General features: G+C 53.4%; 1 protein-coding gene across 7 annotated transcripts in view; it reads left to right on the top strand.

The window, feature by feature from the left end:
• Positions 1 to 21015, top strand: part of kank2 (KN motif and ankyrin repeat domains 2) — a 150472-nt gene that overhangs the window by 119680 nt on the left and 9777 nt on the right. For all 7 annotated transcript variants that reach the window (XM_070867233.1, XM_070867234.1, XM_070867237.1 and 4 more), the window contains 8 exons: positions 3439 to 5301; positions 9071 to 9307; positions 13357 to 13468; positions 15418 to 15945; positions 16810 to 16897; positions 17889 to 18108; positions 18952 to 19094; positions 20711 to 20911. In XM_070867233.1, coding sequence (XP_070723334.1) covers positions 3439 to 5301; positions 9071 to 9307; positions 13357 to 13468; positions 15418 to 15945; positions 16810 to 16897; positions 17889 to 18108; positions 18952 to 19094; positions 20711 to 20911 — 3392 coding nt within the window. The remainder of the gene's footprint in view (positions 1 to 3438; positions 5302 to 9070; positions 9308 to 13356; positions 13469 to 15417; positions 15946 to 16809; positions 16898 to 17888; positions 18109 to 18951; positions 19095 to 20710; positions 20912 to 21015) is intronic.

Below are 21015 nucleotides of genomic sequence, written 5' to 3'. Positions count from 1 at the left end.
TATCCAAATCTCCTTGCAGCCTCTCTGAGTCCTCTACACAACCCGCTTTCCCACTAATCTTAGTGTCATCTGCAAATTTTGTTGCACTACACTCTGTCCCCTCTTCTAGGTCATCTATGTATATTGTAAACAGTTGTGGTCCCAGTACTGATCCCTGTGGCACACCACTAACCACTGATTTCCAACCGGAAAAGGACCCATTCATCCCGACTCTCTGCTTTCCAGCCAGCCAATTCTCTATCCATGCTAATACATTTCCTCTGACTCCGCGTACCTTTATCTTCTGCAGTAACCTTTTGTGTGGCACCTTATCGAATGCCTTTTGGAAATCTAAATACACCACATCCATCGGTACACCTCTATCCACCATGCTCGTTATATCCTCAAAGAATTCCAGTAAGTTAGTTAAACATGATTTCCCTTTCATGAATCCATGTTGCGTCTGCTTGATTGCACTATTCCTATCCAGATGTCCCGCTATTTCTTCCTTAATGATAGTTTCAAGCATTTTCCCCACTACAGATGTTAAACTAACCGGCCTATAGTTACCTGCCTTTTGCCTGCCCCCTTTTTTAAACAGAGGCATTACATTAGCTGCTCTCCAATCCGCTGGTACCTCCCCAGAGTCCAGAGAATTTTGGTAGATTATAACAAATGCATCTGCTATAACTTCCGCCATCTCTTTTAATACCCTGGGATGCATTTCATCAGGACCAGGGGACTTGTCTACCTTCAGTCCCATTAGTCTGTCCAGCAGTACCTCCCTAGTGATAGTGATCATCTCAAGGTCCTCCCTTCCCACATTCCTATGACCAGCAATTTTTGGCATGGCTTTTGTGTCTTCCACTGTGAAGACGGAAGCAAAATAATTGTTTACGGTCTCAGCCATTTCCACATTTCCCATTATTAAATCCCCCTTTTCATCTTCTAAGGGACCAACATTTACTTTAGTCACTCTTTTCCGTTTTATATATCTGTAAAAGCTTTTACTATCTGTTTTTATGTTTTGCGCAAGTTTACCTTCGTAATCTATCTTCCCTTTCTTTATTGCTTTTTTAGTCATTCTTTGCTGTTGCTTAAAATCTTCCCAGTCCTCTAGTTTCCCACTAACCTTGGCCACCTTATACGCATTGGTCTTTGATTTGATACTTTCCTTTATTTCCTTGGTTATCCACGGCTGGTTATCTCTTCTCTTGCCGCCCTTCTTTTTCACTGGCATATATTTTTGTTGCGCATTATGAAAGAGCTCCTTAAAAGTCCTCCACTGTTCCTCAATTGTGCCACCGTTTAGTCCTTGTTTCCAGTCTACTTTAGCCAACTCTGCCCTCATCCCACTGTAGTCCCCTTTGTTTAAGCATAGTACGCTCATTTCTGACACAACTTCCTCATCCTCAATCTGTATTACAAATTCAACCATATTGTGATCACTAATTCCGAGAGGATCTTTTACGAGGAGATTTTTTCCTGTTTCCTGTTTTTTTTCCTGTTTCGTTACACAGGACCAGATCCAAAATGGCTTGCTCCCTTGTAGGCTCTGTTACATACTGTTCTAAGAAACAATCCCGTATGCATACTATGAATTCCTCCTCCAGGCTAGCCCCTGCGATTTGATTTGACCAATCGATATGTAGGTTAAAATCCCCCATAACTACTGCCGTTCCTTTTTCACATGCCTCCATTATTCCCTTGATTATTGCCCGCCCCATCATGAAGTTATTATTTGGGGGCCTATAAACTTACTATCTCTAATCTCCACCCACAATGATTCAACATTTTGTTCATTGGAGCCAATATCATAAGAAATAGGAACAGGAGTAGGTCATATGGCCACTCGAGCCTGCTCCGCCATTTAATAAAATCTTGGCTGATCTGATCATGGACTCAGCTCCACTTTCCTGCCTGCTCTCCATAACCTCTTATTCCCTTATCGTTTAAGAAACTGTCTATTTCTGTCTTAAATTTATTCAATGACACAGCCCCCACAGCTCTCTGGGGCAGCGAATTCCACAGATTTACAACCCTCTGAGAGAAGAAATTTCTCCTCATCTCAGTTTTAAATGGGCGGCCCCCTATTCTAAGATCATGCCCTCTAGTTCTACATTGGACACTCATTCACTGATACAGGGACCTGTACACTCTAGATACATGAGAAGATGTTTCCCCTCGTGGGGGAATCGAGAACTAGGGGGCACAGTTTCAGAATAAAGGGTCGCCCATGTAAAACGGAGATGAGGAGGAATTTCTTCTCTGAGGGTTGTGAATCTTTGGAATTCTCTATCCCAGAGAGCTGTGGAGGCTGGATCATTGAATATATTTAAGATGGAGATAGACAGATTTTTGAACGATAAGGGAGTAAAGGGTATTGGAGAGCGGGCAGGGAAGTGGAGTTGAGGCCAAGATCAGATCAGCCATGATCTTATTGAATGGCGGAGCAGGCTCGAGGGGCCAAATGGCCTACTCCTGCTCCTATTTCTTATGTTCTTATGTTCTTTCTCTCTGTCTCTCTCTCTCTCCCTTTCTCTCTCTCTCTCTCTCTTTCTGTTTCAGTCTTCCTTTGCCTGTTTCTGTCTCTCCCATTCTCTGTCTCTCTGCTATTCTCTGTTTTTGACTCTCTGCCTTTCTCTCTGTCTCTGACTCTCTGTCTCAGTGATGTATGGATGCTTTCTCTCTCAATATATACAAGGACACATTGCCCAAGGAGTTCCCGACAGCTGACTATAGAGCACTCCACTCCCTATCAGAGATGTCAAGTTCAAATCCTAATTTCAAATGTTGCTCAAACTAATTTGACCCCCAACCATGAGTTCCACTTTGAGCCTGACCCATGCAGTAACCCGGCGTTACCCATATGGAGGAGGGTGAGCTACTGGTGAAGGTTCTATCACACCCTCCCCTAGACTTTATCATTGAACGATCATCATCATAGGCAGTCCCTCGAAATCGAAGAATACTTGCTTCCACTCTAAAAGTAAGTTCTCAGGTGACTCTTCAGTCCAAAACGGTAATTACAGTCTTTGTCAGAGGTGGGACAGATAGTCATTGAGGGAAAGGATGGGTGGGACAGGTTTGCCGCACGCTCTTTCCGCTGCCTGCGTTTGGTTTCTGCATGCTCTCGGCGTCGAGACTCGAGGTGCGCAGAGCCCTCCCGGATGCTCTTCCTTCACTTAGGGCGGTCTTTGGTCAGGGACTCCCAGGTGTCGGTGGGGATGTTGCATTTTATCAAGGAGGCTTTGAGGGTGTCCTTGAAACATTTCCTCTGCCCACCTGGGGCTCACTTGCCGTGGAGGAGCTCCGAGTAGACCTCTCCTCCTTCCGCAAAGTGGACCTCCGACCATCCCAATGCCTGCCCTCAGCCAGGCTTCGGTTTTCTCAAATTGAACGATGAGGAAATGGTGGCTCTGTTATAAATCGGAACCCACTCTTATTTATGTCTTTCAGGTAAGGTTGACCTTCCAGCTGGTTCAGAGGTCAAGGGTAAGGACCCGGCCTTGCCCTACTCTGTGGAAACTCCCTACGGCTTCCATCTGGACCTGGACTTTGTGAAGTACGTGGATGACATCGAGAAGGGGAACACCATCAAAAAGGTTCACATCCACCGCAAGCCGAGGGGCTGTGGCTACACGGGGTCGTGGTGGACCTCCACCGAGTCGCTGTGCTCCAACATCAGCGCCGACAGCAGACGCTCCTCCTTCTCGTATTGCGGGCGGAGTATGTACACGCCCACCTGCAGCCTGCCCGGAGGCTACAACCGGCCGTCCTCGCTGATATCCGGCGGCTACAACGCGCGGGTGGAAAAGACCCTGCTGGAGACCAAGAGGCGGCTGGAGGAGGAGCCGCTGGGCTGCGGGGAGGGCAGGAGGCCCCGCTACACCAGCCTGAGCAGCCTGCACAGCAGCATGGTGGGCTCCACCAGCTCGCTGGCCGGGGCGGGCCAGTCCTACTCGCGCCTCTCCTCGTACAACGGCTCGCAGGGCCTCGCGTCCGGCCAGTTCACCCCGCTGAGCTCGGGCCTGGCCACCCCCTCCACGCCCAACCCCACCCACCTGCACAACATCCGCGAGCAGATGGCCGTGGCTCTGCGCAGGCTGCGGGAGCTGGAGGACCAGGTGAAGGTGGTCCCGGTGCTCCAGGTGAAGATCTCGGTCCTCCAGGAGGAGAAGAGGCAGCTGAGCGTCCAGCTGAAGAGCCAGAAGTTCCTCGGCCACAGCCTGGGCTTCGGGTCACACCGGTCACTGAGCGGGCCCAGCAAGCACCGCGGGGAGCTCTACATTGACATACCCGAAGAGGACAGCTACCAGGCCAAAGCAGAATCGCCTCTGTCTCCGGCACTGAAGAAATCGCCGCTGGAGACCGCCGGCAAGCTGGAAAACGCCCATCCCAAACCAACAAAGGACTCGGGGCCGGGGAACGTTGGGACCCACGAGGACTTGAAGGTCAACGTGACAAATGGAAGCCTGGCTGGGGCCAGGAGTGTCGGCGTTTGGGTGCGAGAGAAGGACTTGGGCGTGTCGCCCACCACGCTGCAGCTAGAGGTGGAGCACTACCGGCATATCACGGAGCTCCTCACCAAGAAGATTGCCATGTTGGAGAAGCGGCTGCGCGACACGGTGAGAGAGCTCCAGGCCGCCCACCAGGGCGTCGAGCGGCAGAAGCGAGAGATGGCAGACAAAGGGCAGCAGGCCGACTTCTCCGCGGCGGGGGCCGCCGGGGCAACGAGCGCAGGCGGGCGGAAGCCAGCTCCGGACCCGACCAGGGCCAGGCGAGACGGGCCCGAGGCAGATCTCCAGTCCCAGGCGGGAAAGAGGGGAGATACGGCACCAGGCGGCGGCGGCGGCGGCAGCGGGAAGGAGCGCTTCACCGAGCTGGTGCCGCAGTGCGCGGCGGGCGTGCCGCAGGCCGGCCATTTTGGACATTCCCTCGGCGAGCCGGCTGCGGGCAGGGCGCAGCAGTTCATCCAGCCACAGGGGGCGCCGAAGGAGACGCCCCACGCTAAGGGCGACGCGGCCCAGGGGGCGGCAGGCGGCGGCCGCCACCCCGTTGGCGGTACGGCACCGCCCGCCAACAAACCGGGAGGCGGCGAGGCAGCGGCAGCGGCGGCGGCCGAGGAGAGGCTCGGGCCCACCTCCGAGGCACCGTTTAAGGAGGTGACGGCCAAGGTGGTGACCTGCACGATTGTGACGACGCTGGCGTCCACGTGCGAGGAAGTGAACTCGGTGATGACCACGGCCAAGAGTGTGAAGCAGGTGAAGACAGGCCCAAGCGGGGCGCAGCTCCGGGAAGCTGTGGAACAGCTCACGCAAGGTACGCTATTAAAGTGACCGTGCACCGCCCTGCTGTCTGTACCCGCATGGAAATCAGAGTCAGCCCCGCCCCTTTAAGACTCAACTTTGCAAATGAAACCAAAGGGATGCTATTTTCCCACAACTCATCAAGTCTTTAAAACTGTGGCTTTAATTGTGAGCAATTGTTTAATTCAAAGCACGTGACAAAATGCAGATTTTTTCTAAAATTGAAATTGAACCGATGCTATAACGTTGTCTCTTTATGTCTCTTTTCAAACATATTCACTCACCCTCTCTCTTCCCAATTTCCTCCACTGACTCCCCCTGTTATACATCCCCCCCCCCTCCACTCTCTCCTGAAGGCACTGACTCTCCTTGGGGTACAGGAGAAAGTGAGGGGAGGGGACGAGGAACGAGAAAGACAGGATAGGAGAGGAGTGGGGATGGGAGGGGAGGTAGTAGAGCAGCGGGGGAAGGGAGAGGGAGGAGAGAAGAGAGGGAAGGAAGGGGGGAGAGGAGAGGAGAGCTGAGGGGGAAGGGAGAGGGGAGGAGAGGGAGAGATGGAGGAGATGAGGGGAAGGGAGGAGAGGGGGAGGGGCGTGAGGGGCAAGGGAGAGGAGAGATGATGGGGAGGGGTGAGAGGGGAGGTAGGAGAGGAGAGGGGTGAGGGGGGGAGGGGAGAGAGGGGAGGGGAGCGAGGAGGGGGAAGGGAGAGGAGGGGGCTGGGGGGGAGAGGGGAGGTAGGAGAGAAGAGGGGTAGGGAAAGGGGTGAGGGGGGAGGGGGCAGAGGGAGAGTGGAGGGGGTTAGAGGGGGGAGAAGGGAGGTAGGAGAAGATGGAAAAGGGTTACCATCTGTCAGTTTAATTTCAGTTTCACTGGAGGTTGGAGTTTTTCCCACGTCAGTCCCGGAGTGGGAGGTGAATCTCCCGTGAGACCAAAGCACCAGGTTGGTAACTTTAGCACCTGCCCGAGGAGAAGATACAGAGAACAAAATGTGAACTGCGCAGAAAACCAGCCGATGTGAGGGTGTTGGTTGTGACAGCTGTGCTGACTGGGCAGTGTGCGGAACCACTGGATGTGACGGACTCGCCCAAAAATAGCAGCTGCAGAGAGACAGGAGAGCAGCGACGGAGAGAGAGAGAATGGACACATTGTCCGCTCAGCACCTTCTCATTCTGCGGAGAGAGCCTGCTGTCAGAGCCTGAGCAATAACCAGTCATCGCCATACAGCGTGCTGGGCCCAGCAATCACATCTGCCAAACATCAGTGTTTTCTGACAGGGATGGACTCAGACTGGGCTCTCTCCCTCCAGTATTGACCCCTGCTCCAGCTTCTTTCCAACTCCAGCTCACTCAACCTTCCCCACTCCTGCCCACGTCCCACTTTCCTTCCTGCTGCCCCAGCCCCTCAACTAGGCCCCGGCCCCACCTCCACCCAGGTCCACCTTCCCGTGCTCCTTCACCACCCCCCCCCCCCCATCCCTGTGTCCTTTTCCCCACCCCCACCTCCCCTGGGTCCTGCTCCCCTCTCCCCCGGGTCACACTTCCTCACCCCCACCTCTCCTGGGTCCCCCCCGCCCTCCCTGTGTCCCCTTCCCCACCCCCACCTCTCCTGGGTCCCCCCGCCCTCCCCGTGTCCCCTTCCCACCCCCACCTCCCCTGGATCCCTCTCCCTGCCCCCCCCCCTCCTTGTGTCCCCACCCCCCCTCCCCTCCCCCTATCACCTTCCCCACCCCACCACCCCTGGGTCCCTCTCCCTGCCCTCCCCCTCACTGTGTCCCCACCCCCACCTCCCCTGGGTTCCCCCCCCCCTCCCCGTGTCACCTTCCCCACCCCCACCTCCCCTGGGTCCCGGTCCCCCCTCCCTCCGGGTCCCCCATCCCGACCCATCTCATCTGGGTCCCGTTTCCTTTAACCGGGTCCCCCTTCATCCTTCCCCTGGGTCTTGCTACCCCTCCTCCCCCAGGTCCCCCTCCCCCGGGCCGAGTCTCTCTTCCCAACCTCCGCCCTTCCCCTAGATCCTGCTACATCTCCCTCTCCCCAGGTCCCCCTTCTTCCCACCCCCATCCCTCGCCACGTCTCATTTCTCCTCCCCCCTCTCCCCTGGGCCCTGCTTCCCTTCACCACCACCCCCCCCCCCCGCACACCACCTACCAAGTCCTGCTTCCCTCTCCCCTCCCCAGATCCCTCTCCCTTAGGTCTCGCTTGCCCACCCCCACTTCCTGTAATGTATGTACCTGTGAGTATGCTCACAGGTTTGTTGAGCTGTTGCATTGTGAGTGGCTTAGCCAGTCACGTGATGTTCACAAGACTCAATAAAACCCCAGCCAGTTAGGTTCGAGGGATCCACGATGAGGCAGGTGGTTGTGAGCCTGGTGGATGAACTGGTAATGTCTAGTGTTATTGTTAAGCCTTCGCTAATAAACCGAATAGTTCTTCATACAATGTGTTGCTATGAATTCTTAAGCAAAGAACCCATGAAGCAAATACATTATACCATCCACACTAGTGTTCCAGTAAAACTGATTCCAGCTCTGTACGTCTGGACCCAGCATGGTTTTGGCAGTGTCGAGAATGTCTGATCGGGTGAACACTAACAGCTGGACAGCGGTCACACAGCTGGGCTCCTGGGTTTATACTGACTGTGTTTCACTGGGACAGGAATTCGGCGTGGTGAAAGTGAAGAGGAAATGGTTTTATTCGTGGGATTTTAAGTTTGGGGTCGAGCACGTATGCATCTGGAGTGAATTCTGAACTTTTCCCACTAGCTGGCGAGTGCGTGGGGGGGGCGGGGGGGGGTGGTGATTGGGTCGTATGTTCGGGGGAGAGGCAATGACTTTGCAGCGCTGGGACCTGCATTGGAATCCAGCCCAACCCAGCCCTCGCTCACTGCTGACACATCCCATACAGAAGGAGTTGGACAGCCTCAGTCCACTCCTATTGGCTACAGGCCCACAGCACTACATTGCCCTTAAAGCAACACCAAGCTTAAAATCTGACTCAGGCAGGTCACAGAACGCCCGAGATTGGGAAAGACATCACACAGCTGTAGTAGGAGGCACTGTTCGGAGTGTGGGAGTGAGGAAACATTTAATAATCGTCGAACACTAAGAAAGGGAGCACTTTCTTAATCCACTGTTCATACCACGCACTCTCAGACCAGGTACAGCATGGGTTAGATACAGAGTAAAGCTCCCTCTACACTGTCCCATCAAACACTCCCAGACCAGGTACAGCATGGGTTAGATACAGAGTAAAGCTCCCTCTACACTGTCCCATCAAACACTCCTAGACCAGGTACAGCACGGGATAGATACAGAGTAAAGCTCCCTCTACACTGTCCAATCAAACACTCCCAGGGCAGGTACAGCACGAGTTAGATACAGAGTAAAGCTCCCTCAACGCTGTCCCATCAAACACTCCTAGGGCAGGTACAGCACGGGATAGATACAGAGTAAAGCTCCCTCTACACTGTCCCATCAAACACTCCCAGGGCAGGTACAGCACGAGTTAGATACAGTGTAAAGCTCCCTCAACGCTGTCCCATCAAACACTCCTAGGGCAGGTACAGCACGGGTTAGATACAGAGTAAAGCTCCTTAAACATCCCTGAACTTCAAGCTCAGAGGAATGCTTCCTTGGTGTAATGTTTGTCCGTCCATGCATTGACCTGGAACACAGAGACACATCCACTATAAAGGTCTCCTCAAAGGACAGAGCAAATTGCAGAGCAGATGAACCGAGACACTGAGGGGAGGGATCTCACCTCAAATTTTTTTTGTATTTCCAGCTTCTCGAGCAGACCACAAAGCAGATGCTGCTGCCCACTCCGGACGCCCCCTCAGGGGCATTGAAGCCCCTCGATATTTTTCGGCTCCCAATGCATGTAGCTCTGCGGAAACTCCCTCTGAGGAACACACCAGCCCGAAGCCAGCAGATGCCCAGCTCCAGCCCTCGGAGACGGGGTGTCTGGCTCCGTCGAGACAGGAGAGCTCCGTCCCGTCTGCAGACGACTCGGCGCGGCCAGGTAGCCCTTCGATCTTCCGCGTTAACCCTTTCACAGCTGCGGGTCCTTTGTTCTTGACGTGTTGTAGTTCGAAGGGTTGGTATCACGCGCAGAGCACAGTGGTTTGTCGGGAGATCCCGGCAGCTCAGAAACAGCTCCCCAAGTGGCTCAGTTGGTAAGTGCACCGCCTGCTATTGTTGGTAATGAGGGTATCAGCCGTGGCTCAGTGGGTCTCACTCTTGCCTCGGACCCACAAGATTGAATGTTAAAATCCCACCCAAATTAGGCTGACACTCCCGATGCAGTGCTGAGGGAGCCCCGCACTGTCAGAGGTGCCATCTTTCGGATGAGACGTTAAACTGAGGCCCCGTCTGCTCTCTCAAGTGGATGTAAAAGATCCTATGGCACTATTTTGAAGAAGAGCAGAGGGGAGTTATCCCCAGTGTCCTGGCCAACATTTATCCCCCAACCCACACCTAAAACAGATGTTATTTCAGTGCTGTTTGTGGGAGCTTGCTGTGCTCAAACTGGCTGCCGTGTTTCCGACATTTGCAATGCTTCAAAAGTACTTTATTGGGTATAAAGCGCTTTGAGACTTCCAGTGGTCGTGAAAGGCGCTGTATAAATGCAAGTCTGTCTGGGTGATCGATATGGATTAGAACGGACCATGATCGCTCTCTGGCCTATGCTGAGTTAGACGTTTAACTCGTGTGTCGCCATTGACAGGATCAGATACAGATCGACCCTTGCAGTCAACTAGCCTGCTGTGAGGGTCACTTCCCAGGCTCACACATGAAAGTTGCTCACTTTAGTGGGATATCCAGTGAACCATAGCCCAGTATCAGTGCCTTCAAGAGGACAACGGGAGGAAATTATTAAAGCATATTTTATTTAATATCATTGTCGGTTTCGGCACCCAATAAAACATTAATTTTAACAATTTGCGAGCTGGTATCGCAACAATCTGTGGTCACTCTGCAGAGCTTGGGCATATATTTATACCCAGAGTTCCCTGGTCTCGCCTGTGTTAGCAAAGGGATTTCCCTCGGCAGAATCAAGTCTTCTGAAGGGGGTGTGGCAGGCGAATCATACAGAACAGAAGGAGGCCATTCAGCCCATCGCGCCTATGCAGGCTCTTTGAAAGAGTGATCCAATTAGTCCAACTCCTCCACCCCCTCTCTTTCCCCGTAGCCCTGCAATTTTTTTCTCTACACCAATTATACATCCAATTTCCATTTTGAAAGTCAATATTGAATCTGCTTCCGCCACTCTTCCAGGCAGCGCGTTCCAGATCATAAGGCAGGACTGTCGTATGAGGAGAGATTGGGTCAACTCATCATCATCATCATCATAGGCAGTCCCTCGGAATCGAGGAAGACTTGCTTCCACTCTTAAAATTAGTCCTTAGGTGGCTGAACAGTCCAATACGAGAACCACAGTCCCTGTCACAGGTGGGACAGATAGTCGTGAGTGAAGGGGTGAGTGGGACAGGTTTTCCTCACGCTCCTTCCGCTGCCTGCGCTTGATATCCGCATGCTCTCGGCGATGAGACTCGAGGTGCTCAGCGCCCTCCTGGATGCACTTCCCCCACTTTGGGCGGTCTTTGGCCAGGGACTCCCAGGTGTCGATGGGGATGTTGCACTTTTTCAAGGAAGCTTTGAGGGTGTCCCTGTAACGTTCCCTCTGCCCACCTTTGGCTCGTTTACTGTGAAGGAGTTCCGAGTAGAGCGCTTGCTTTGGGAGTCTCGTGTCTGGCATGCGAACAATGTGGCCTGTCGACTAGACCTGTATTCACTAGAGTTTAGAAGAATGAGAGGGGATCTCATTGAAACTATAAAATTCTGATGGGGTTAGACAGACTGGATGCGGGGAGGATGTTTCCCCTGGCTGGGAAGTCTAGAACAAGGGGTCACAGTCTCAGGATATGGGGTAGGAAATTTAGGACTGAGATGAGGAGAAATTTCTTCACTCAGAGGGTGGTGAACCTGTGCAATTCTCTACCACAGAAGGCTGTGGAGGCCAAGTCACTGAATATATTTAAGAAGGAGATAGATAGATTTCTAGACACAAAAGGCATCAAAGGGTATGGGGAGAAAGCGGGAATACGGTGGGGTTGAGATAGAGGATCAGCCATGATCATATTGAATGGCAGTGCAGGCTTGAAGGGCCGAATGGCCTACTACTGCTGCTATTTTCTATAACAGCTCATTGCGGTGAAAGACAAATTCTCCTCAGCTCCCTCAAATGTGTGGGCAGGGAAAATACTCAGCCTAGGTTGACAACTGTTAAACGGCAGCAAGACCTGAGGCCTGGGCCCCACACTTTAGGCTCCTGGATCGGGAGAGATATAGGTAGGCGTCGTACAAATCGAGAACAAAATAACCGAAAAGGAGGGGTGAGAAATATTAATGGTTTGGTGCCAGGGCTGAGCCAGGATTTTGGGGGTGGGGGGTGAACTGGTTGAAAATAGCAAAATAGCATCTGTTTATGTACGCACTGCTTCATCATCATCATAGGCGGTCCCTCGAGACAAGGATGACTTGCTTCCACTCCAAAAGGGACAAGTTCACAGGTGTTTCAATGAAGGACCTAATATTCCAGAACCAGAACGACATCCTGAAGGGTGGAAGATGCCTGTGTGTGGATTTTTTTAACGTGTGGTGACCATTACACACCAGCCACCACACGGGCTTGACAGAGCTAGGTCTTGGTCCAGTGGCAAGGGTTATCCAAGACGAATGGAGACCAGCTCTGCTGCACGGACCTAGTGCGCACACATATCGCACCTGTGCTGACCCTGGGCCCCTGGCCCCGAACCCACGCCTCTCCTGAGCCCCGATCACATCCCTCCACAGTCTCTCGCCACTCCTGCTGTATCTGCCCACGCTCCAGTCACCGACCTGGACCTTGATGACGTCACTCTTTGATGCCGTCACCCTCCTGTACCAGCTCGCACTGCTCCCTGGAGTAATAGGCCTCCACGCTGCTCGCTGGAGTAATAGGCCTCCACGCTGCTCGCTGGAGTAATAGGCCTCCACGCTGCTCCCCGGGGCCTCCACGCTGCTCCCCGGGGCCTCCACGCTGCTCCCCGGGGCCTCCACGCTGCTCCCCGGGGCCTCCACGCTGCTCCCCGGGGCCTCCACGCTGCTCCCCGGGGCCTCCACGCTGCTCCCCGGGGCCTCCACGCTGCTCCCCGGGGCCTCCACGCTGCTCCCCGGGGCCTCCACGCTGCTCCCCGGGGCCTCCACGCTGCTCCCTGGAGTAATAGGCCTCCACGCTGCTCCCCGGGGCCTCCACGCTGCTCCCCGGGGCCTCCACGCTGCTCCCCGGGGCCTCCACGCTGCTCCCCGGGGCCTCCACGCTGCTCCCCGGGGCCTCCACGCTGCTCCCCGGGGCCTCCACGCTGCTCCCTGGAGTAATAGGCCTCCACGCTGCTCCCCGGGGCCTCCACGCTGCTCCCTGGAGTAATAGGCCTCCACGCTGCTCCCCGGGGCCTCCACGCTGCTCCCTGGAGTAATAGGCCTCCACGCTGCTCCCCGGGGCCTCCACGCTGCTCCCCGGGGCCTCCACGCTGCTCCCCGGGGCCTCCACGCTGCTCCCCGGGGCCTCCACGCTGCTCCCTGGAGTAATAGGCCTCCACGCTGCTCCCTGGGGCCTCCACGCTGCTCCCCGGGGCCTCCACGCTGCTCGTCGGGGCCTCCACGCTGCTCCCCAGGGCCTCCATGCTACTCCCTGGGGCCTCCACGCCGCTCCTTTTATGGCCCTGACCTGCCGCTGGTGTTCTCACGCAGGTCAGAGCCTCCATTCCACACTGCCTAAAAGGGTGGAGGAAGCAGATTCAACAGTAACTTTGAAAAGGAAGTTGGATAAATACTTGAAAGGGAACTATGGGGAAGGAGTGGGACGATTTGGGCAGCTCCTTCAAAGGGACGGCACGGGCACGATGGGCCGAATGGCCTCGCTCTGTGCTGTGATGTTCTATGATTCACGATTCTGTGCCAGTTGGGACTGGGATCCCCGCAGTGCTGGGGTCTCTGAGGTAAAGGTCTTTCTTTCTTCTTTCTTCTCAGTTTCCCCACACGGAGCACAGCTGAAGTCCATTATGAAGAAGAAGGAGAGCGGGGCGAGTTCTGAAAGCCCTCCGACAAAGAAGAGCCTTCAGTTTATAGGAGTGAATGGCGGGTGAGTAAGCAGGGTCTGCACCCGCGGCACAGTCGCACTCCGCTGATCGGTGGGAGGGGTCCCAGCTCCAGGTCCCTTCCCTTTCACCCGAATGACCCTTGATCGAGATTCTCACTGAATTGGACTCACTCCGAACAGACATCCAAGAAGCTCTTTGATCCTGACTGATTAGACCCTTTTACCCTTGTCTGCAGCGCAAAAACTAGAGAAAGCGTTAGTTTTATTACTGGCGAGCTCGTATAACAGCTGTGTACCGCCCTTCGACCTGAATTTTTACCCAGAATTCCCTGCACGAGTTCCTGATCTCGCCGGTGTTATCACAGGGACTGCACTCCGCAATTAGTTCATCCAAAGGGTTGTGGGGCAAGAGAAATGTGTGGCCAGGGAAAATAAGCAGCAGATGTATCTCAGTTTGCCAGCTGTTAAAGAGCAGTAGCATCAGAGGCCTGGACTTGGCCCTTTAGGCTGATGGATAGGGAGAGAATCGTTCCAGGAAAAGACCACGCAAACTGTAGAATAATCCAAAATTCATCTTATTAACCCCTCACCTCCTGAATAAACAGGGACACTACTGTTACAGAATGAGTGATCCTTACCCTGCTGAACAAACAGGGACGCTGTACTGTTACACTGTGAGTGATCCTTATCCTGCTGAATAAACAGGGAGTCTGTACTGTTATATAATGAGCGTGTTTATTATCCAGCTATATTGCAGCCTCAGTGTTATATATGCAGACTATAGATATACTCTGTGTAGTCACTATATAGTTGCATAAGATGGAGACTTGTTACCTGACATACTCTCAATAAGGTTTACACTGTGTATGTACTATGCTGGCACCACTAGAGGGTGCAACTGGTGGAGACCGGGGTTTCCTGCCCCTGTGGCAGAGGCTGTCCACCAGAGGGCACTGCGGTGGGAGACCTGAAGGTCACCTGCATAGGTGTGAAGGGCCCAGAATAAAAGGCCGCCCACCGTGCTTGTGCCTCACTCTGGAGTTACAAATAAAGGACCAAGGTCACTGCAGTTTAAGTACAACACATTGCCTCGTGGAGTCATTCATAAGTGCATTACAGACATAACAACCAGTGTCTCGTATCTAAAGGGTCACAGATTCTTTTACACTGGAGCTGCTGGATCCGACAGGTTTGCAGGTCAGACATCCTGTGTGAAGGTGCAGCTGATTTCATGGTCTGTGCTGTAATCGTTAACACTGCTGTCCCCGCTAGTTATAATGATCGTGGCCCCTGTGCTTGGAGGGGAAACATCATCCCGGGTTCCCTCCCCATCACTATCCATGTTACCTTCTTCCATCGCTATCCAGGGTTCCTGCTCCTGATCGCTATCCAGGGTACCTGTTCCTGATCACTATCCAGGGCTCCTGTTCCTGATCACTATCCAGAGTTCCTGTTCCTGATCGCTATCCAGTGTTCCTGCTCCTGATCACTATCCAGGGTTCCAGCTCCTGATCTCTATCCAAGGTTCCTGCTCCTGATCACTATCCAGGGTTCCTGCTCCTGATCATTATCCAGGGTTCCTGCTCCTGATCACTATCCAGATTTCCTGCTCCTGATCTCTATCCAGTGTTCCTGGTCCTGATCGCTATCCAGGGTTCCTGCTCTGGTCACCATCCACATTTCCTTCTTCCCATCGCTATCCAGGGTTCCTTCTCCCCGTTGCTATCCCAGGGTCCTGCTCCTGATCAATAACTCCAGTTGCAACAGGTGGATGTATGGAGAGGTTGGGCTCGCTGTGATCTTCATTAATAACTTGTTGACACCTACTGTCTGAGTTTGAAATAAAGAATGGTCCAATGGACAGGAAAGCAGGTCTGCATGTTTTCTGGCATCAGGTGGTTTCTTTGGGACATGAGGGGAGATAAGTGGGGAGGGGGTAGGTGGGAAATCAGTTGAGAAGATTCCTCTGAGCATCAATTTCTTTCCTCTAGATACGAGTCAACATCTTCTGAAGAATCGAGTTCGGAGAGTTCATCGAGTGAGTCGGATGATGAGAGCGGCGAGAGTGATTACCATGAGGCGAGTGAGAGGCTTCCTGGCGACCAGGTGGAGAAAGCAGAGAGCAGGAGGACGTCAGCACAGCCTGGGCAAGAAACCAAGAGTGTGCGGACTGTAGCAGAACCTGTGCAGGAAACCGAGATCTTGGAGATTCCAGTAAAGCCTGTGCAGGGAACCGAGATCTTGGGTTCTCCAGCGGAACACGTGCAGCAAACCGAGATCTTGGGGACTCCGGCAGAACCTGTGCAGGAAACCAAGATCTTGGGATCTCCAGCACAGCACACAGCAAGACATGAAGTGGAGGAGCAGGTGCCGAATGTAAGGAGTGAGGAGGATGTGAAGCAGATGGTGCAGAGAACAGAGGGAAAGGCAGAAGAAACAGTCAAACAAGGAGAGGACAGAGCAGCAAACGTTGATTGTCATGAAATAGTGAGCTCAGAGCAGGAAGCTAACAGCAGCATGTACGTAAATGAATTCTCACTTTTCATTTTGCGGAACTCTCTGAGCAAGGGCGGTGCTGCAGAATGTAAAATATCCCGTGTATTTCATTCAGTTCTCCATCAAACACTCCCAGGGCAGGTACAGCACGGGGTTAGATACAGAGTAAAGTTCCCTCTACACTGTCCCACCAAACAATCCCAGGGCAGGTACAGCACGGGGTTAGATACAGAGTAAAGCTCTCTCTACACTGTCCCATCAAACACTCCAAGGGCAGGTACAGCACGGGGTTAAATACAGAGTAAAGCTCCCTCTACACTGTCCCCATCAAACACTCCCAGGGCAGGTACAGCACGGGGTTAAATACAGAGTAAAGCTCCCTCTACACTGTCCCATCAAACACTCCCAGGGCAGGTACAGCACGGGGTTAGATACAGAGTAAATCCCAAACCCAGTCTGCCCACAGGTTTCTTATAATTTGCATGAAAATTCCAACAAGAGTTTTGAGGACTTGTGCTGGGGGAATGTCTCTTTTTGAGTCAGATGTGACAAGTTTACTCCCAAGTGGAACTAATATTAATTACTCAGTATTCAGCAATTCACTAAAGGAACTTATCAGTCACCAAATTGGCGTAGAGGAAACTCAACCCTGAGTCAGAAGGTTGTGGGTTCAAGTCCCTCTCCATAGTCTTGTCCACAAAATCTAGGCTGACACTCTAGTGCAGTACTGAGGGTGTGCTGCACTGTTGGAGGTGGCGTCTTTCCGATGAGATGTTAAACCGAAGCCCTGTCTGCCCTGAGGCCGTGAAATTCGCTGTGTTTCACAGTGTGATGGTGCATGCTCCCCTGTGTGTTCCCTCACTGATCTGTGACTCTCTTACTTCCAGGTTTGAGCTGACGGAGGGCTTGGTGTCGGCCTGCGTGACTCTGCAGAAACACCGAAATGATCCAGATGGGTTCACGAACAAAGATGTGGTACGCTGCCTCGCTTTCTATCAATGTTCGCAGTTGCTCTCCCCTCATGTGACACCACGTGACAAGCTCACAGCACTCTCCTCTGCAGACCTTTAGTTAAGTGTCCCGATTATTTTATAGACCCAGAAGCAGAGGGAGAGGCAGCTGGTTGACAACGCACATGTCTTCTAGATTCATATAGCGCAGAATGAGGCCATTCGGCCCGTCGAGCCCGTGCCGGCTCTCTGCAAGAGCACTTCAGCTAGCCCCACTCCCCCGCCCTTTCCCCATAGCCCTGCACGTTTTTTTTCCTTCAGGACTCACTAGCTGCCTACGTTTGCTGGGACAAGGGGGTATCTGGGCAGGTTGATTGGTCAGTATCTGGGCAGATTAGCTAGGGGTATCTGAGCAGTTTGGCAGGGGGGTATCTGGGCAGATTAATGGGAGGGCGTATCTGGGCATATTAGCGACGGGGGGGGGTGGGTATCTGGGCAGATTGGCAGAGGTGCATATGGGCAGGTTGGCAGGGTAGTATCTGGGCAGGTTGATTGGTCGGTATCTGGGCAGATTAGCTGGGGGTATCTGAGCAGATTAGCAAGGGTAACTGGGCAGATTAGCAGGGTAGTATCTGGGCAGGTTGGCAGGGTAGTATCTGGGCAGGTTGATTGGTCGGTATCTGGGCAGATTAGCTGGGGGTATCTGAGCAGATTAGCAAGGGTAACTGGGCAGATTAGCAGGGTAGTATCTGGGCAGATTGGCAGGGGCGTATCTGGGCAGATTAGCAGGGTAGTATCTGGGCAGGTTGGCAGAGTAGTATCTGGACAGGTTGATTGATCGGTATCTGGGCGGATTAGCAGGGGGTATCTGGGCAGATTAGCGTGGGGGGGCAGTAACTAGGCAGGTTGGCAGGGGGTATCTGGGCAGATTAACTGGGGCGGTGTCTGGGCAGATTGACTACAGATTGTTCAGTTGTAACCTGTTCCTGATTGAATGCTTCTTGAATGCCCTGCAGAGAGTGAGCTATCTCACGGTGCAGCAGGAGTGGCTTTTGGTGTCCAGCCCGAAGACAGCAGATCCTGAGGTGGTTCGCCGATACCTGGCCGTGTTCAAGGCCATGTCCCCGAGTTTACTGGAGCTGATAGTCAACATGGCCGATGGGAACGGCAACACAGCCCTTCACTACACCGTCTCTCACTCCAACTTCCCCATCGTCAGGTTGCTGCTGGACACAGGTACACCCTTCACCTCCAGGGGGCAGCACTCTCACCTCTGAGTCAGAAGGTTGTGGGTTCAAATCCCACTCCAGGGACTTGAGCACAAAACCTAGGCTGACACTCCCAGTGCAGTGCTGAGGGAGTGCTGCATTGTCGGAGGCGCCGTCTTTCAGATGAGATGTTAAACCAAGGCCCCGCCTGCTCTCTCAGGTAGATGTAAAAGGCTCTATGGTGCTATTTTGAAGAAGAGTTGGGGAATTCTTTTCTGGTTTCCTGACAAATATTTATCCCTGATCCCAAATCAATAAAAACAGTGTATCTGGTCATTTTTGGGAGCTTGCTGTGCGCAAATTGGCAGCCACTATTCCTACATTGCAATAGTGACTACACTTCAAAAGTACTTCATTGGCTGTAAAGCGTTTTGTGACGTCCTGGGATTGCAAAAGGTGCTATAGATTCTAAGGGGGCTTGCCAGGATAGATGAGATGAGGAGGAATTTCTTCTCTGAGGGTCGTGATTCTTTGGAATTCTCTGCCCCAGAGAGCTGTGGAGGCTGGGTCATTGAATGTATTTAAGGTGGAGTTAGTCAGATCTTTGAATGATAAGGGAATGAAGGGTTATGGGGAGCAGGTGGGGAAGTGGAGTTGAGGCCAAGATCAGATCAGACATGAATTTATTGAATGGCGGAGCAGGCTCGAGGGGCCGAATGGCCGACTCCTGCTCCTATTTCTTATATTCTTATAGAAACGCAAGGCTTTCTATTTTCTGTAAAGCTTTAGAAAGTCGTACCGTGTGCTAATGGGGATTTGTGTGTGGTGCGCGGTGTGTGTGTTTAACCTGTGCCGGCTCTTTCTGTCACAGGCGCCTGCAGTTTGGATAAGCAGAACAAGGCGGGTTACACCGCCATCATGCTGGCCTCTCTCGCTGCGCTACAGTCCGAGAGTGACATGCAGACCGTGACGCAGCTCTTCCGCCTCGGCAACGTCAACGCCAAGGCCAGCCAGGTGAGTCAAAGGTCAAATCATTGCTTTTACCCCCTCCACCGCCCCAGTCTCTGCCCGACCAAAGGCCGTTCGCGCCAGACGCCAACAGGCCGCGGTTTACGCCAGCGCCTCGCTGGTTTTGACTGCTCGTGTCATCTGCGATGGGTTTCCATCAGACGTTAAACCGAGGCCCTGTCTGCCCCCTCAGGTGGATGTAAAAGATCCCGCGGCAGTATTTCAAAGAAGAGCAGGGACCTTCTCCCCGGTATCCTGACCAATATTTATCCCTCAACCAACACAACAAAAACAGATTATCCGATCATCATCACATTGCTGTTTGTGGGAGCTTGCTGTGCACAAATTGGCTGCCGCGTTTCCCACATTACAACACTTCAAAAAGTACTTCATTGGATGTGAAGCATTTCAGGACATGCTGAGGTCCTAAAAATGCATTCTTCCTTCCATGGTCACCGGGTCTCTGTCCTGGCCAAACTATCTGTAGTTGCAAGTAAGATAAAGGGATTAGAGAAGAGTTTACCAAATTCACGCCTGTGATTGCCACGCAACAGCTGGAGATTCCAGCCGTCCCTTAGTTGAGCCTCACTTTTATAAACCGAGCTGTCACCTGATTCGGTTAGACCGCTGCGATGTGCTGGGAGGTTTTGGAATATGGCCTTGAGCACTGGCTGTGGTAAAGCAAGTTCATCCTTCAAATAAAGCCAGCTGAGAATCACTAGGCGGAGCTGTGCGATTAGAGGACACGGGTTCAAACTAGCCGAAGGGAAAGTTATGGCCGATACTGAGGTTCTGAGCAGAGACAGTGATCAACACTCCAATGGGACTCCCAGGCATAGTGGTGGAGGAAAAAACTGCAATCATTTAAGGAGCAATAAGCCATGGAAATGAGGGTCTTTCTGGATAGATGCATTAAGATGAGTGGAATGGTCTTCCTCATCTATAATTATTCTGTCAATGAGCCCCAAGTTGTCAATGGGCCCTGAGCTGTCAATGGGCCCTGAGCTGTCAATGGGCCCTGAGCTGTCAATGGTCCCAAGCTGTCAATGGGCAGTGGGCTGTCAATAGGCCCTGAGCTGTCAATGGGCCCTGAGCTGTCAATGGGCCCTGAGCTGTCAATGGGCCCTGAGCTGTCAATGGGCCCTGAGCTGTCAATGGTCCCAAGCTGTCAATGGTCCCAAGCTGTCAATGGGCAGTGGGCTGTCAATAGGCCCTGAGCTGTCAATGGGCCCTGAGCTGTCAATGGGCCCTGAGCTGTCAATAGGCCCTGAGCTGTCAATGGGCCCGGGCTGTCAATGGTCCCAAGCTGTCAATGGGCAGTGGGCTGTCAATAGGCCCTGAGCTGTCAATGGGCCCTGAGCTGTCAATGGGCCCTGAGCTGTCAATGGGCAGTGGGCTATCAATGGGCAGTGGGCTGTCAATGGACCCCGGACTGTCAATAGACCCTGAGCTGTCGATGGGCAGTGGGTTGTCAGTGGGCCCCGGACTGTCAATGGGCCCCGAGCTGTTGCTGGGCAGTGCCCGCTGGGTTTCCCTTGCCCCCCTCGTAATCCGGAAGCTGCAGTACACCCTTGGTCCAGGAGAGGTTAACGCTGACGGTCTTTCCCCTTTTCTCGCGGCAGGCGGGCCAGACGGCGCTGATGCTGGCGGTCAGCCACGGGCGGGCGGAGATGGTGAAGGCCCTGCTGGCGTGCGGGGCGGACGTCAGCATCCAGGATGACGACGGGTCTACGGCGCTGATGTGCGCCTGCGAACATGGCCACGCAGAGATCGTCCGGCTGCTGCTGGCGACGCCGGTCTGCGACGTAAATCTGGCGGACAACGTGAGTGAGCTTGCGAGGGGGCTGCTCTCTGGGGAAGCCCCAGGAAAGCCCCAGGCTCCAATCCCGGCCTGTGCCAATGTTGCCGGTCAGCCAGCCACGAAACT

Source organism: Pristiophorus japonicus, chromosome 24 (assembly GCF_044704955.1).
Source record: "Pristiophorus japonicus isolate sPriJap1 chromosome 24, sPriJap1.hap1, whole genome shotgun sequence".
In the NCBI taxonomy this organism is placed as follows: Eukaryota; Metazoa; Chordata; class Chondrichthyes; family Pristiophoridae; genus Pristiophorus; species Pristiophorus japonicus.
The sequence above is the reverse complement of the archived record's forward strand: the minus strand, read 5'-3'. Positions and strand labels throughout refer to the sequence as shown.